The 15,517-nt window shown below is 33.8% G+C and overlaps 2 protein-coding genes across 2 annotated transcripts in view; both read right to left on the bottom strand.

Annotated features, from left to right (window-relative positions):
* The window catches only part of LOC127634048 (piezo-type mechanosensitive ion channel component 2-like), a 171,881-nt gene extending 170,460 nt beyond the window's left edge, over positions 1-1,421 (bottom strand). Inside the window, exon 1 of the mRNA XM_052113448.1 lies at positions 826-1,421. Within this exon, the coding sequence (XP_051969408.1) occupies positions 826-889 (64 nt within the window). The 5' untranslated portion in view covers positions 890-1,421. The remainder of the gene's footprint in view (positions 1-825) is intronic.
* Positions 1,422-2,371: 950 nt separating this feature from the next.
* Positions 2,372-14,004, bottom strand: LOC127634050 (inositol monophosphatase 2-like). Its single transcript, XM_052113450.1, has 8 exons — positions 13,712-14,004; positions 11,821-11,954; positions 9,019-9,123; positions 8,879-8,924; positions 8,616-8,724; positions 7,380-7,488; positions 7,078-7,229; positions 2,372-3,775 (listed from the first exon to the last, which is right to left on the bottom strand). Exons 1-8 carry the CDS (start codon positions 13,769-13,771, stop codon positions 3,645-3,647), a joined length of 846 nt encoding a protein of 281 aa, XP_051969410.1. The 5' UTR covers positions 13,772-14,004; the 3' UTR covers positions 2,372-3,644.
* Between the last annotated feature and the right edge of the window lie 1,513 nt (positions 14,005-15,517).

Genomic DNA, 15,517 nt, shown 5'->3' with positions numbered 1-15,517 from the left:
ATTTTAGGTAATTTTTTTTTAAGTGTATTTCTTACTGCTCTCACTGAAAATTATTAATTCCCTATGAATGAGTAAAACTAAAAACAACTGCCTTTTTAACCTTTAAAAGTTGTAGAATAGATGGATTATATAAAAGCATTTGGTTAGTTATTTTCATAACGACAGATTAGACTACTGACCAAAAATGACTATTGAGGGGAAAATACCATCAACAATTATCAAAAATGTATAAATCCAAATCAAAGCAAGAAACATCCAAGAAGACAAAACTCACTAAATCAGTTACCAAGCAAATTAGAATAATTTCACCTCATTCTTTTATCAAATAAACATATGAACCACTATAAGGAGAATATGACACATCGCAAAATAAAATTTAATTAATAAAAAAGGGAGAAAAAAAGAATAAATACACAGTAAAATAAGTTATAAGAATGATACGAACAGAATGCAGAATATAGCTTATTATTATTAGAAGTATTGTTTTATAAAGTAAATATTTTATTATAATAATCGTTAATAACAATAATAATAATAATAGGAAGAAATAATAATCAATATATTATATTATAAAATGAATGTGTTAATTCGAGACTATTCATATTAATATTAATAAATATTATTATTACTATATATATATATATATATATATATATATATATATATATATATATATATATATATATATATATAATATTATATATTATTATAAATATAACACTATATATTTAATATTATATAAAAATAATTTTATCATAGGCTATATTACTTTAACATTTTACAGTTATGTTTTGTTTCTCCATGCATTATGAAACCAACACTTACCTGCAGCGAGACAAACTGGCAGAAGCAATCTGAATATGAGTCCGCACACCACCTCCGAGGCCATTATATCACACTAGAACTGAGATCAGACTGGTGAATTCAGAAATCTGCTTTCAGATCACTTCAAGTCCAGTCTTTCCCAAGAGTGTGAGCACAGGACATGGTCCTCTCCGGCCATATGCAGCTTTATTTCAAGGGGAAAGTTCAGTCTTGAATCCTCATGATAAGGAGAATTTTAAAGTCCAGCTAATCCAAATGATCTGTTGCACAGGTTCCTCAGATCCTCTCTGACATGTCCTGGTAAAGTTTCATCCCAAATAGGAGTTTGCATGCCAGGTTTCTCTTCTTACCTGGTGACAGGAGAGATCATGCTGCTACCTGCAGAAGTAAACAGCTTCAGACGCCCAACATAACATCAACAAGTTGCAAATTCACGCGTCCCAAGTTTGCCGAAATTCCTCAAAACTGTGTGGAAAGACATTTCCTAATCCTTGGTGTTTCGTAAACTCTAGGAACAGTTGCGAATACGGAGAAAGCAGAGAGGTTTTTCTCCGGTTTGGATCAGTTTTACTCACACTTTAACACAGCGCCAGCTGTGCGCGTCCTCGCATCTGGACACACTTTTCCTCCTCCTCAGTATACAGGCTGAAGGACCACCCTGCAAAACTGACAAATGACTCCACCATTCAGGGGTCCAACGCAGGTCCCGATGAGGAGGAGAAAGGGGCGGATGCTGCTCCTCCTCCGGCCGCATACGGTGCACTCCACTGGGTCAGGTATATAACTCAAAGACCGCTAATTCTCTCCATAAAGCTCATATGAAGTAACTCTCAAATTAACGTACCATGAATGACTTTAGTTTACAGTTTCATAATATTCCCTTATATATATATTTTCATGTTGACAATTTTTTTTTCTGTTGCTATTATCATTTATAGTAACTAGAGTATACTACTGTATGTCCATGGACTGTTTATAATTAGTGGCTGCAGCGCCACCTGCTGCCTGTCAAACAGTCCAATGGCACTAATACATTTAGGCATATACAGTAATAAGGACTCCTCTATTGGTTTTAATTTGTTTAAGCACTGTACTATTTGTTTTGATGCCTGTCTGTCAGTATACTTCACTGTAAAACGTCTTTATATTGCTTTAATTACTAAATAACCAAATAGTTTTTGGTAAACACATTTTAAACTTGTAAGAAATAGGCCTACTTAATTCAGTTGTGTTTGATGGAAGCCAAATATCAAGCTTAAGTTAATGCTGGAACAAATGTATATCCAGTTATACATTTAATTTGAGATACTATTACATAAATAGTTGTGAAATCAGATTCATTAGTCAGAATTGTTTGTAAAATTTTACATTGTTTGTTTTGGGAAATGCTGTTCCTCTTTTTGCTCCCAAATTTAGAAACTAAATGATGCACATTTTTATTTTATGCATAATAATATTTTCCCCAAAGACAATCATTAGATCAATAAACATGGTTAATTAGGAATGACTAAATAATGACTGGACATCAATCAGTTTGATGTATGCCTTTTATTTTTCATACCAGACAGATCAATGTTGCCCTGATACACACAGAGAAGTTCACAGCAGGAAAAACTAATAAAACGTCCCAGTGGAAAATGTGTATTTGTATTACAACTTCTGTTTGTACTGTAATCATCCACTATTGGGAAAATATTCAAAAGTAAAACATGTTAAAACTGCAGTGTGTGCCTGTAATTGAAAGTATAACCTTTATATAATCACTAAGCTTTTTTTATGTTTAGTTCATTAATTGCATTTGGTCGGATGTAGCTATTCTTCGAGAAATTACCATAATAAAACTAAACACGTCTACTGCTGTATGGTGCATGATCGCAGAATTATTGATTAACATTAACAAACCAGTTTTGTCTTTCTTTTTTTTATAACTGTACATATGTACTTTTCTTTAAAAAACTAAACAAAACTAGCAACTAACCTTAAAGGGATAGTTCACTCAAAATAAAAATTCTGTCATCATTTATCTCACTGTCAAAAAAGCAACAGCTCCGTTATTGTTCCACAGAAGAAAGAAAGTCATATGTTTGGTCCAACACAAGGGTGAGTAAATGATAACAGAATTAAATTGTTGATGATCTGTCCCTTTAACTGACAACTTCCATTACAAAGAAAATAATTCTCAAGTAATTATCTAATTAGCTGCATGTATTTAATTAGCATAATATTCCTACATTATTTCAGTTGCCTGACCATACGGCATACATAGCATCCACTTTTTTAAATTTATTAACTCAAATTAAATATACACATATTAAAGACCTATTTCAGTTCATAACTTGTTGCTTTTCTTTGACCATATATTGATTTTCATTAACTGTATGTTTCTCACTTGTTGTAGTGTGAAATCAAATTTGTGTTATATTCGTAATGAAAACTAGTTGAATTTGGCATTATCAGCATCCTGCCATTTCAAGGCATCTAAAACTATAAAATAGCATATTATAAATCCAGTTTTAAACAGGATGAAAATCTGCCTCCTATATTTTCAGAATAAACTACTATGTATATAAAAATGGTTGTGCATACAGTGATTACAACATATCTTTATGTTTACCTAAAAATGATTTACTCAGAAGTATGCCATGTGAGTTTGGGATGTGTCCAGTGACTGGAAAGCAAAACAACAGTATGATGTTAAACCATAAAAAATAAAACCTATACATTTTTTTAATGTTGCATTAAAAGGGCACTGCAAATGTGGCAGGATTGTGTGCCCTGAGGTAAAAGGCTTAGGATGGGGTCAGAGGTCATGGCAGTGCTCAGGCCAGGGTGTTTGTGTCACTGTCATCACGCCCGTAGTTTATAGGCTGCAGCTGCTTTACGATATAGTCTGCTATCTCTCGTGTCCCAGCAGCTACAACTCGTCTGGACATGAGGTCGAGGGGACACCCTAAGACACAAACCAAAAAAGCTATTAACATTGTTGGAAGGCAAATTACACACATATTGCCAAATCTTCAAAATTGTATTTCATTTCAAAACATTATTGCTGAACATTCAAGAAATTATATTTTCCCACATAAGGCCCAAAGTAACAGAGGCGTAACCTCCATAGACATCAGGGGATCCAGAGGGGGATGTGTTTCCTCTTAAAGGGATAGTTCAACCAAAAATGAAAATGCTCTTATCATTTATTCACCCTCATGCCATCCCAGATGTGTATAACTTTCTTTATTTTTGCAGAACACAAATATTTTTAGAATAGTATTTCAGATCTGTGGTTCCATACAGTGCAAGTGAATGGTGACCAGAAATTTGCAGCACAAAAAAAGCACATAACGGCAGCATAAAAGAAATTCATAAGACTCCAGTGGTTTAATCCATATCTTCAGAAGAGATATGATAGGTGTGGGTTAGAAACGGTCAATATTTAAGTCTTTTTTCTATAAATCTCTACTTTTACTTTAAAAATAATCCTTAAATATTATAAATTTAAAAAATCCTTAAATATTAAACTGTTTCTAACCCACACCTATGATAATGCTTCAGAAGACACAGATTTAACCACTCGCCTGGATTACTTTTATGCTGCCTTATGTGCTTTTTTGAGCTTAAAAGTTCTGGCCACCATTCACTTGCCTTGTATGGACTGAGCTGAGAAATTATTCTAAAAGTGTCTGTTTGTGACATATTATTTGAATTATATGTAACGTCATATACATTATTTACTGCATTATTGTCAGTATTCTATGTTTTTATTGCCAATATTTATTTATTTATTATCTGCAAAAAATTATCACTGTGATTTGTCCAATAACATTGTTACACTATTGGGCTTGACAAGTCCAACAAAAGTGGAAATGATACTGAGAAAAATGTGAGAGAAATGTACCTTTTCAGAACCATGTGGTTAAAAATAATGTTACTCCCTTAAATATTCCTTAAATCCTCCTGTTGGTCAAAATAAGCTTTGATTTGATCACATTATTCCAAATAATATTTAAAAACCGTTACAAAGTTCATAAATCCAGCCATGACAATGCTGAGATTTTGCCCTATTTCTCCACTTTTCATTCAAATCACTTTTATTTGACTTTTCTCTCTGGCAAAGTTATATGTATATCTGCAAAGCTGTTGGTGTCAAAATCATATTGTTTGAGCCAGTACAATACTCACACAAATATATAATGACAATCTGGACAGGGTTACAATAACACTGCTGTGCACAGCACAAGATGAGATGGATAACACAGAAAATCAAAGGCAATGAGGAAGTCTTTGGCTTTATAAACAGTTTTTACATGGCACAGATATTTCTCCCGGGTCCCCTCATCAACACTACATCTCTCTCTCTGTCTGACCACATGATCATGACCTCACTGGCCTCCCCAACAAAGCCTCTTTGTGTAGACTCACACACAGGCATGCCATGAAACCATCCCACCACAGAACAAACACATGCATATTATGCACACACATATTTAGATACACTTCACAAAGAATTCAGCACCCACCTGTGATATTTAGATCAGAAATAAAGCATACTAGAAACTAAAAGAATGCACTGATCTAATATGAATAAACATTAGGTAATGGATTTATACAGTGCAGTGGATTTGTCAAAACTAACTTAAATATTATTAAATATTAAAATAGCACAATACTCTTATTGGAAAACATCAAATAAATTATACATTATATTTAGTGCCATTTTTCATATACCTGGTGTCAGGTATATGAAAAACCCATAACCCTAAAACGTGAATGTAATGAATATAAATGGACATGAATGATATCTCCAATCATGCTGATTGTTGAGGAGATGTGCTCTTAATTTGCTTAGTGATTAAACTTGTGAATTTTGATCAAATGGGCAAAGGAAAATCTCATATCTGTAATGAATGGTTGCTGAGATGAGATGGGAGATGCTGATCTAAATGCAGGTATTTAATGATGATGATGATGATGATGATGATGATAATAGTAAAACAAACAAACATGAACTCATAAAGCCACGAACAAGAACTCACAAAAGGAATGTAAAAACTGAAGGGAATTTATACAAACAAAAGCTAATGCGTGAATTGAAAACAGGTGAGACCAATGAAGACCAGATGGCAGTGATGAGGGCAGTACATGATGGGAAACGTAGTCCGGGGGAAACACTTCAAAATAAGAGTCCTAGGAAACACGTGGAAGACAGACTGTGACAATATCTATGAACCAGCAAATTGAAGAGACTTCAGGGTGGGCTCTAGTACCTTTAAGTAACCATCTATCAAAAACCTATAGAACACCCTAGCAACCACATAGCAACAACTCAAAACATTAGCAATGCCCTAGCAACCACGACAACACTACACAAAGGAAGATGACCCACACCTCTCATATCACTTCTGAAGACATGGATTTAACCACTAGAGTCGTATGGATTACTTTTATGCTGCCTTTACATGCTTTTTGGAGCTTCAAAGTTCTGGCCAACATTCACTTGCATTGTATGGACCCACAAAGCTGAAATATTTTTCTAATCTTTGTTTGTGGTCAGCAGAAGAAAGAAGGACGTACACAGCTGGGATGGCATCAGGGTGAGTAAATTATGAGAATTTTCATTTTCGGGTGAACTATCCCTTTAATAATAGATACGACTGTATATTCGATAGCATCAGAACTGTTCCGTGTTTTTTTACTTACAGATCATAGCCCTGTTCATATGAATTATGATATTTATGTAATATTTTATAATTATTATAATGTTATAATACATTTCTATTTAAGATATTGTTATGCATTCAAGCATTAGCATGATCTCTGCTATATTAACATCATACAGCTAGTGTTACTATAAAAGGTAACCATAGCTCTGCGCTATTTTGTTCCCAAACATATACACAACCTTAATGTGACTGGGATTTTAGTAACACTACATAAAAGTACTAAACTATGCATGAAATAATGTGTAAATATTTGCACACCTAATCGTTTTTTTTTATTATTAACTCAAATAATTAAGTTTCATGTTGCCTTCTAGTTTAACATTAACAATGGAATAATCAAGCATCAACTATAACCATAGACTAAACTAAGCCCTCAATGTTTAAAATCCTAGATTATCAAATAAATATATCCTGATAACAATCATAATAGCAAAAGTGACCAAATATGGTTCTAAGTACATTTTACCATAATCCAGAACCGTATTCTGGACATCCATACATATATTTAACCATAAATGGCGAGCACGGAACTGACCTGTAGTGTCGATAACACAGCCTCCTGCCTCCCTGATGATGACTGCGGCCGCTGCAATGTCCCAGCAGTGCAGGCCATACTGGTAATAGGCCTCAGCCGCCCCACTGGCTATATGACAGAGTGCTAGTGTAGAGCTGCCAATGATCCGCACTCTGTGGGTGAAAGGTGAATTCATGACTTTTCTGTATATCACAGTTTGGAAATACAGTTATTCTGAAAATAGTACATGTCATATCTGAATAGCCAATTACTGTACAGAACCAACATTCTTCCTAATAAAGCCACAATCATGCTGAACTTACCCATGAGTAGGTGTGCTCAAGAGTTTCTTCATATTTCCTAAAAAGATATCTAGTGTGGCTAGATCTCTCTTTGCCCCGATCTCTGTCAAAATGAGGGCCTTGGACACATCTGACACAAAGAATAATAAATGCATTGCATTATTAAAGAAATCTTGTACAAGAGGCAGTGCTATATATTGAATATTGGTACAGCTAAAGGGTGCTGTTAGACACGACACACAGCAGAGTGACTGTAACACCTTCAGCAGTGACTGTATTGACAATATTGTATTGAGTTTTATAAAAGCAATTAGACACTGAGTGCCTAATTGATAAAACAATAACTAGATTATAAAAAAATAGTGACGAGGAGGGGTAATCAGCCCAGGAGATGGATAAATGCAGCCGGATGCAGCAGTTCCTCTCCTCTCCTCCTCCGATTGGGGGCCGGGCATGCATAGTCACAGCCTGGCACTCCTCCTCATCACAAAAATATTAAGGAACATTGGAATATTATGAACATGCAGACTGATTGCACTGTGAATTGGGCGACAGTAGGACAAAAATATAGCTGCTGAAATCGGTCTGTGCTTACCGAAATTCAAATCACTGCCACCAGTGGCTGAAGCTGGAAGTGTTGTTGAACGTACAGGCAGGTGTGTGAAATGGCCACAGAGTGGCGCCAAAAGCGAGTTGTATTTTTAGTCATAAATGATGTAATACAGTCATCAGGAATGCATGTTTTATTAACCATATAACCTAAACCAAACCCCAACCCTAAACCTAAGCATCAGAGGAGTAAAACTTTGTTTTCAGAGTGAAAATGCATCCTCTGAATCACGCTCACCATTGTTTATGTGAACATGATTACTTCCTTGTTCCCACAAGACCAGAACTCGTGTCCAGGAAGTTGATGACACAATGTGCTATCACTAGCACTTGAGGGATTTGGGATGCTAGAGGGATGTCTGATTGGGGATGGTGCTTGTCAGTAATTTGGCAGAATTGGGTCGATTTTAAAGGTACATTATCATTCAAAATCATGTTGGAATGTGTTTTGCATCACAGTTGTTACTATATTGTGCATTTTAATATGGCTATATTGACCAATCAGTATCCAGTACTGGAACTATCCATTTTATAATAGAAAACAGTGGTCGTTTGGCAATAAGTTGATTCGAATTTATTGAAAAAGCAAGAAAAAAAAATGCATAAATTATTATTTTTTTAATTCTTAAACACTAAAATAAAACTGACCTTTTTCTTTCGAAACTTGTAGCCGAACCCCATTGCAAAACGCTCCGTGTCCTTTCCTGGCTGTATACAGCGTCCCATCAAAGCAGTGGAAGATGACCCCAATCTCAAGCTGAGGGGCAAAACATTATTGTCATTATTTAACATTACATTGATAGAACATACTGTGAGGACTGACAAAAGTCATGACCAATTAACTGAATAGAAGTCTAATGAAGAATGTTTATCAGTTTATCACCTTTCTGGATTTTTTGTAAGTGCCTTACCTCTTTCCTAACTGCAAAGCCGATGCTTACTGCCACCATTGGGAAACTGAAAATAAAGCATTGTGTGATGGGAATAGAAGAATATAATTCTGGATGATTGAAACACAACATAAATAATCAAGGGGAGATGATTAATGTACCTGTGCACAAAGTTACATGTCCCATCAATTGGATCTATTATCCACGTTGGGCTGTCTGTTAGTTCACACTTCTCCCCAGCCGCAGATGACTCCTCTCCGATAAACCTAGCACAAAATGGATCATATACTTCTGTGTCAACATGGGGGAAAAGAATGTTAAATAAGGATTATAACAACTGTTATTACAAAAGAATGTTAAAACATTAAAGAAGCTTTGTGCAGTGCCCTTCAATGGAAATCTAAAAAATCTGTTATGGGATATCAACCCTTTCAAAAACATACTCTGGCAGTATCATGGTACAGTAAAAGTATCAGATGGTATTTTCATGGTACTTTACTTTTATATAACATTTTACTGATTGATTACAATTTTATAGATTCCGTAGTATTGGGTAAGTTACTCAAAACAGCGAATTGATTACAAATAATTAATTACTTCTCTAAAGTTGTAATCATATTACTTTACTGATTACTTCATGGAAATAGCAATCACATTACTAATTACTTTACTTTTAAAACACTTTTTAAAAAGTAACAGAATAATTTTTGTTTCTTCACTCATAGAATCAAAAACTATGTCTAAATTATATTAATGTCTATCTATTTCTATAAGATCGCACCCTAGTTACGCCCATGTGAACATAATTAACCTTGTGCGACCGAATGTCCACATAAGTGGATGTTGTATTTTAGCTTCATTATATGCAATGCATAATTTAAATTCATTTAAACCAGCCAAATAATGTTCCCAATTTTTCACATGTCAGCCTGCTAATAAACAAGATGTCTACATAAGTGGATTTTGGGACATTATTCCCTCAAAAGTTGAAAAAAAAAACAAAACAAACATGTTATCTATTTTGAATAACTTTCAACATTAACACATCTGTGATTAATGGGTAATTACATTTTTTTATATTTTATTTTGTTATCACTGTTCAATATCGTTCTATTCATTAACATTAGTAAATGCATTCCTATATTTTCTGTGCATTTTCACATTGAGCATCAATGAGTTTATCTAAAAGCTCAAATATTTTGATTTCAGAGGCTTTATATGGAGTTAGCATGAAAACGAGCTTTTCGAACTGTTCTGAGACCAATGCAGACAGACAGCTCACTAGAGGTTAAGTCATTCACTAAATAGGGAGCAAGGGAGCAAGAGGACATCCTTTAGCTCTATATGCAGTTAAATGCATTCACTCATACAATCTGACCAAGAGTTCAGTTTCAGGAAGCAGATGATATTTGGACCACTCAGCATGCTTGGCAGACATGAGACAATGGTAATTAGTACATAGATTCAGAATTTATAATGTATAATTTAATTTTAACATGGTTGGCAGTGATTGGATGATGCTGTCCAGTACTTAAAATCAGAATTATTTATGTTAATTTCTGATGTCTGTATTGACTCAAAAACACAAATAACCAACACAACTAGAAACATAAACAATTTGATGAAAAAAAAAATCTTTCTATAGATTACTATTATTTAAAATTTCACAATTTAGTCCCGCTGTCCCACATATGTGGACATCAATTTAAAAAAAAAAAATTGCTCTTTTTTTAGGGCTATCGATTTATCGCGTTAATTCAGTGCGATTAATTTGACAAAAAATAACGCTTTAAAAATAATTACGCAATTAATCGCACCATAACAAGGAAGATTCTTGAGAAATGCAAGCTTGTAGTACCACCTGTTTACTCCAGAGGGCAGTAAGTGAAATTTCAGCTATATGAGCAACACACAGTTTATACAGTGAAGAAAACACTTCAGTAGGAAGAACAACGCAAACTTGCGTTACATTCTTACGTTCAAAACACTTGAAGGAGCGCAAATGCGAACTAAGGGATCTCAAGATGTATTAAAAGATTGAGTATTAAACTATATTTAACTGGTGAACTAAACATTTTATGTTTAAGACGCAACGCACCCGAGACGCTACACAAGCATGTCTGACGCAGGTGTACATTGACAGGTCCTTAAACAAGCCCTCATAATAAATCTCCAACTGAAAAGAATGTATTGCATTTTAAATATCTGAATATATATACATAATTTTTTAATATTTAAAGATAACTATGTATAATTATATATTGATATAAATATGTATAATGTTTATATATTGAATTATTGTTATATGAGGGGCTTTCTCAGCAAATATTTGTATATGCAATTAATTAATCGGGACATCATGTAATTAATTCGATTAAAAATGTTATCGATTGACAGCCCTACTCTTTTTTTTTTTTTGCATATTTATGAGTGCTACTAGTTACAAATCCAAAAGGGAAAAGTAAATGCACACAGCAGTCACGGTTGGGTCTCAGGAGGTTATTGTTGTAATGTATTCTTCAAAAATAATCTTATTTGTATATTTTGAAATATGTGTGACCCAAGTAATGTACTTAAAAGTAAACTTTAATTTACTTGAACTTAATTGAAAGTCAGTAAGTCCATCACTTACCAAAAGTACCATTGTATTATTGAAAGTTCCTTGTAATATCACGTAAATACCTTTGCCCATGATTGTCTGTACAATGGTATTTATCAAAGTACCATGGTATTACTATCTGATACCATCACTGTAACATGGTAGCACCACAGTACTTTTTGTATTATAAACATTCAGAAGTCTCCTCGGTTACAAGAGGATAGCTTGACTGAATGAGATGTACAGTACTGGACGGGTAAGACTTGTTTACAAACAAGTAAGGCAGATAATCTGAAGGCACTAATCTCGTCTGAATCGGTAAGCTTCCTGAGGTGTGTTTGGGTGAGACTGCAGCAGGTTGTACCTGTGTGAGGGGTATCTCTCCCTGAGTGTGGATATTATGAGCTCTTCAACCTGATGGTCTGCTTCGGTCACCAGGTCTGTGGGGGTGCTCTTGCTGCTCACACGCTTCTCCTGCTTCACCGCTGATTGAACCACCTAACAGAAACACCACAATGTAGATCCACAGTTCTCTATAACAACACTGGTTTAGAATACTGTTTTTACACCAGCAAAAATGTACTGTGATATTAAAAATGTTAGGCCAAGATATCCTTCAAAGCACATTCGGTGCCATGTGAAAACAATGGTATATGAATATAGTATTTATTCAGTATGATATTCCTTTAAGGTAACACCAGAGAACTTTTTTGCTATGGTTGAAATACCACAATAAGTAATGGATTTCATGGAATTACCATGGTACATGTCCATCAATATACGACAATACATTTTCAAATATGGTAATACCATGTTACTTTTGGAACTGCTATGGATCTGTTATGGGTCACTGTACCATGACACCACCATATTCCTTTTTTGTAAGGGTTTATATCTCATACACCCCCTATCCAAGTTACTTCAAGGAATATACATATCAAAATATTGTAATAAATGGTAATAATTTGGCACATTTAGTCAGATTGGAATAGAAATTCTTTAATATTTGTATAATGTTTAATAATAAATAATATATCAAAGTACCATGGTATTTTCGCATTTCAATTTCATAGCAAAATTCCACCAAATTGAACTGTGTAATGTTTCATAAAATGCTATTTTAAATGTTATTTTATAAAATTTTACTCAATTCAATTGAATGGAATTTTGTTATAAAATTTAAATGCATAAAACTTCAAATTATTATTATTATTTTATTATTGTACATCAAAGTACCATTGCATTACCATCTAAAACCATCACTGTACCATAGCACCACCACAGTACTTTTTTTTGTAAGGGTTTATATCTAATATTTATATTCTATCAAATTACATTGTGTAACACTTTAACGTGAATAAATAAAACTGTACAGGTTTTATTTTAATGTATTTTTTATTTAGGCTTTTAAAATGTTATTTTAATTAAAAATTACCCAATTCAATATGATGGATTGTTTTTTTTTTTTTTTTTTTTACAAAATTGAAATGCATAAATCTTCAAATTATTTTTTGAAGTGTACACTAAATACCATGGTTTTACCATCCGAACCATCACTGTACCATGATACCAACAAAGTACTTTGTTTATATAATGGTTTATATCACATAATAGAAGAAACAACAAAAAATGGTAAAACAAATAGTAATGATTTGGTGCTTTTTGTAAGTGTAGCATGTGAACTATATTATAAACAAACATTACATGAAATAGGATGTAAAATGACCTGAGCTTTATGTAATGTAGCTTTATTATAGCTAAACTCTTTGGGACTCCTTGATATATTTATTAATAATTAGTTAAACACAAATTACTATTTTTACTTCACATACTTATTCACATGCTACATTGTAGCCCACCCTGGTCTAGATGTTGTTTGTGGCTTTTATCAGGGCAAACAGGCTATTTATAACAATGGCAACATGAAAAGGTCAATGTTACAAACTATCTCATGCAAACCTTTCCTATGGAGTCAATATCAACACTGCTTTATATATAACCTCTATCACAGCACATTAACACTTTTACATGTACATGCACTTTAATATAAACGCTTGTGTTTGATGTCAACATGTTGATACTACAGCTAATGATGATACTGTACATGAAGGATGTAAAATAGCGGTCACTGATTATCATCTCAATCCATTCACTGTGCAGCCCATCCTGTAATATTTCTGCATAACTGTTTGTCTATGACGGTTGAGGTTATGAATGAACAGAATAACATGTTCATCTCAGCGTTTCAATATTACCTGTCCGGCTCTGCGCGCGATCTGCACGGCCACTTCCAAACACTCGCTCCAGTCCTCCATCACGAGACACGCGGCACTGTTAAATATCTTTTGATGTACAAACGACGGATACGTTCATTCTGTCTCGCTTGCTGTTCTGATGTCCGGTTTCCGTTCAGCGACGGCAGGGTTTAGTCCGCATGAAATGCTAAACGTTTATGAGGAGCGGTGCCGACAGCCGCGGCCTAGACGACACAGGACGACCTGTGATCAATATTACACCAATCAAATCGACGAACGAGTGAACCCGTCTAGAAATCTCTACAGGACTTCCTGACACTATCGTTAATAGAACAGCATGAAATGATGATAAATGCAGCACCGCTGTGCACTATTTAGTATGAATGCTAACTTTAAGCCAATTTATTATTTTTGTATCTTTTCTTTTTAGACGTTCAAAGAGTATATATATATATTGTCCCCACGTTATTTCAAATATGTTTTTAATAAATTAATAAAATCAGTTCACTATGTACGCAATTTAAACCAATAACATAGACTCGTCCAGTAGAGGGCGCCAATGCAAAGGAAAAGTCTGTATACTGGATCTGGGTTATTGACAAATAAGGTTGTCCGAGATCAAATAAAAAATAAAAAAAAATAGAGAAATCTAAAACAAACAAACAACAACCAAAAAAAACACAAAAAACATTCACTTTTAAAACACGTGCCTAGTTTGTAAAACTGTAACCATTGTGTCTGTTTTTGTTGTTGTTTTTTAAATTAATAAAGAAAGAAAGAAAACATTAGCTATTTAACATTTAACTTTTTCAAGTGGTGTAACCATCAAATACAATTTTATTAAACTAGGTCTACTTTCCTTGCACCTTGAACACATGTGAAGGGACACAACTTAATCATTAATTTTGGAAAAAACAAACAAACAAACAGATTTTTCTTTTGTTGGTTCAAATAGATTTTTTCAATGTAATTGTTTCACAAATATAATACATTGTTGAATCATGAATATAAGGACAAGTTTTGTTTAGGGTTACCTGAATAAAAAAGATTAGCCTTTTCATAAAATAAATTAAGAGTAAAAATAACAATTCTAAATATTTTGTAAAAACAAAGAAAACAAACTAACACACAGTCAAGGGGGTCGAGGGTCTTCTCTGTTTTTATTTATTTGTCACATGACAACAGAGTGGCAACCTGCATACTGGTTACACTACTTACACTACAAAATGTAAAACAAAATTATTTCACTCTTTTTTTCCTTTGTTTGTTTTTTATACAGAAATAATACTAAATATTATTCCAAACTGCTTATGGCAACATTTATTTTTTCAACAATGTAAGCATTTAATGAGACATTTATTATGCACAGTGAAAGTAATCGTACCTTGTCAAAATCCTTATCATTTGTCACATTACACCCTGAAAATGTAAATAAATTCAATCTAATCTTTTCCAGATGTATTTACACATTATAACTCTCAACATCCAAGTGTAGAAACATGTAGAAAAATCTGAACAATTATTAAAAATTAATTTGTAAATTACCTGATTTAGAAAATTGGTCAGCCCTCTAAACTAAGCTAATCTAGCCCCTCTACATACATCAGATCACATATCTGTCTAATTGACCCCCACCTGACATTAATTGTTGTGGTTTTGATTACTTCAGAGTACAAACTGCTGTTCCATGAGGATTCCATTACTAAAATACAACAGTTAGTTCCGGTCTTCGAATCTGATTGGACAAGAGATGTTCCATGAGCACTGATGGTGTGACAGCATCATCACTCAGACGCTTCACTGTGT

Source organism: Xyrauchen texanus, chromosome 41 (assembly GCF_025860055.1).
Source record: "Xyrauchen texanus isolate HMW12.3.18 chromosome 41, RBS_HiC_50CHRs, whole genome shotgun sequence".
NCBI lineage: Eukaryota > Metazoa > Chordata > Actinopteri > Cypriniformes > Catostomidae > Xyrauchen > Xyrauchen texanus.
This window is presented reverse-complemented; position numbering and strand designations above follow the sequence as displayed.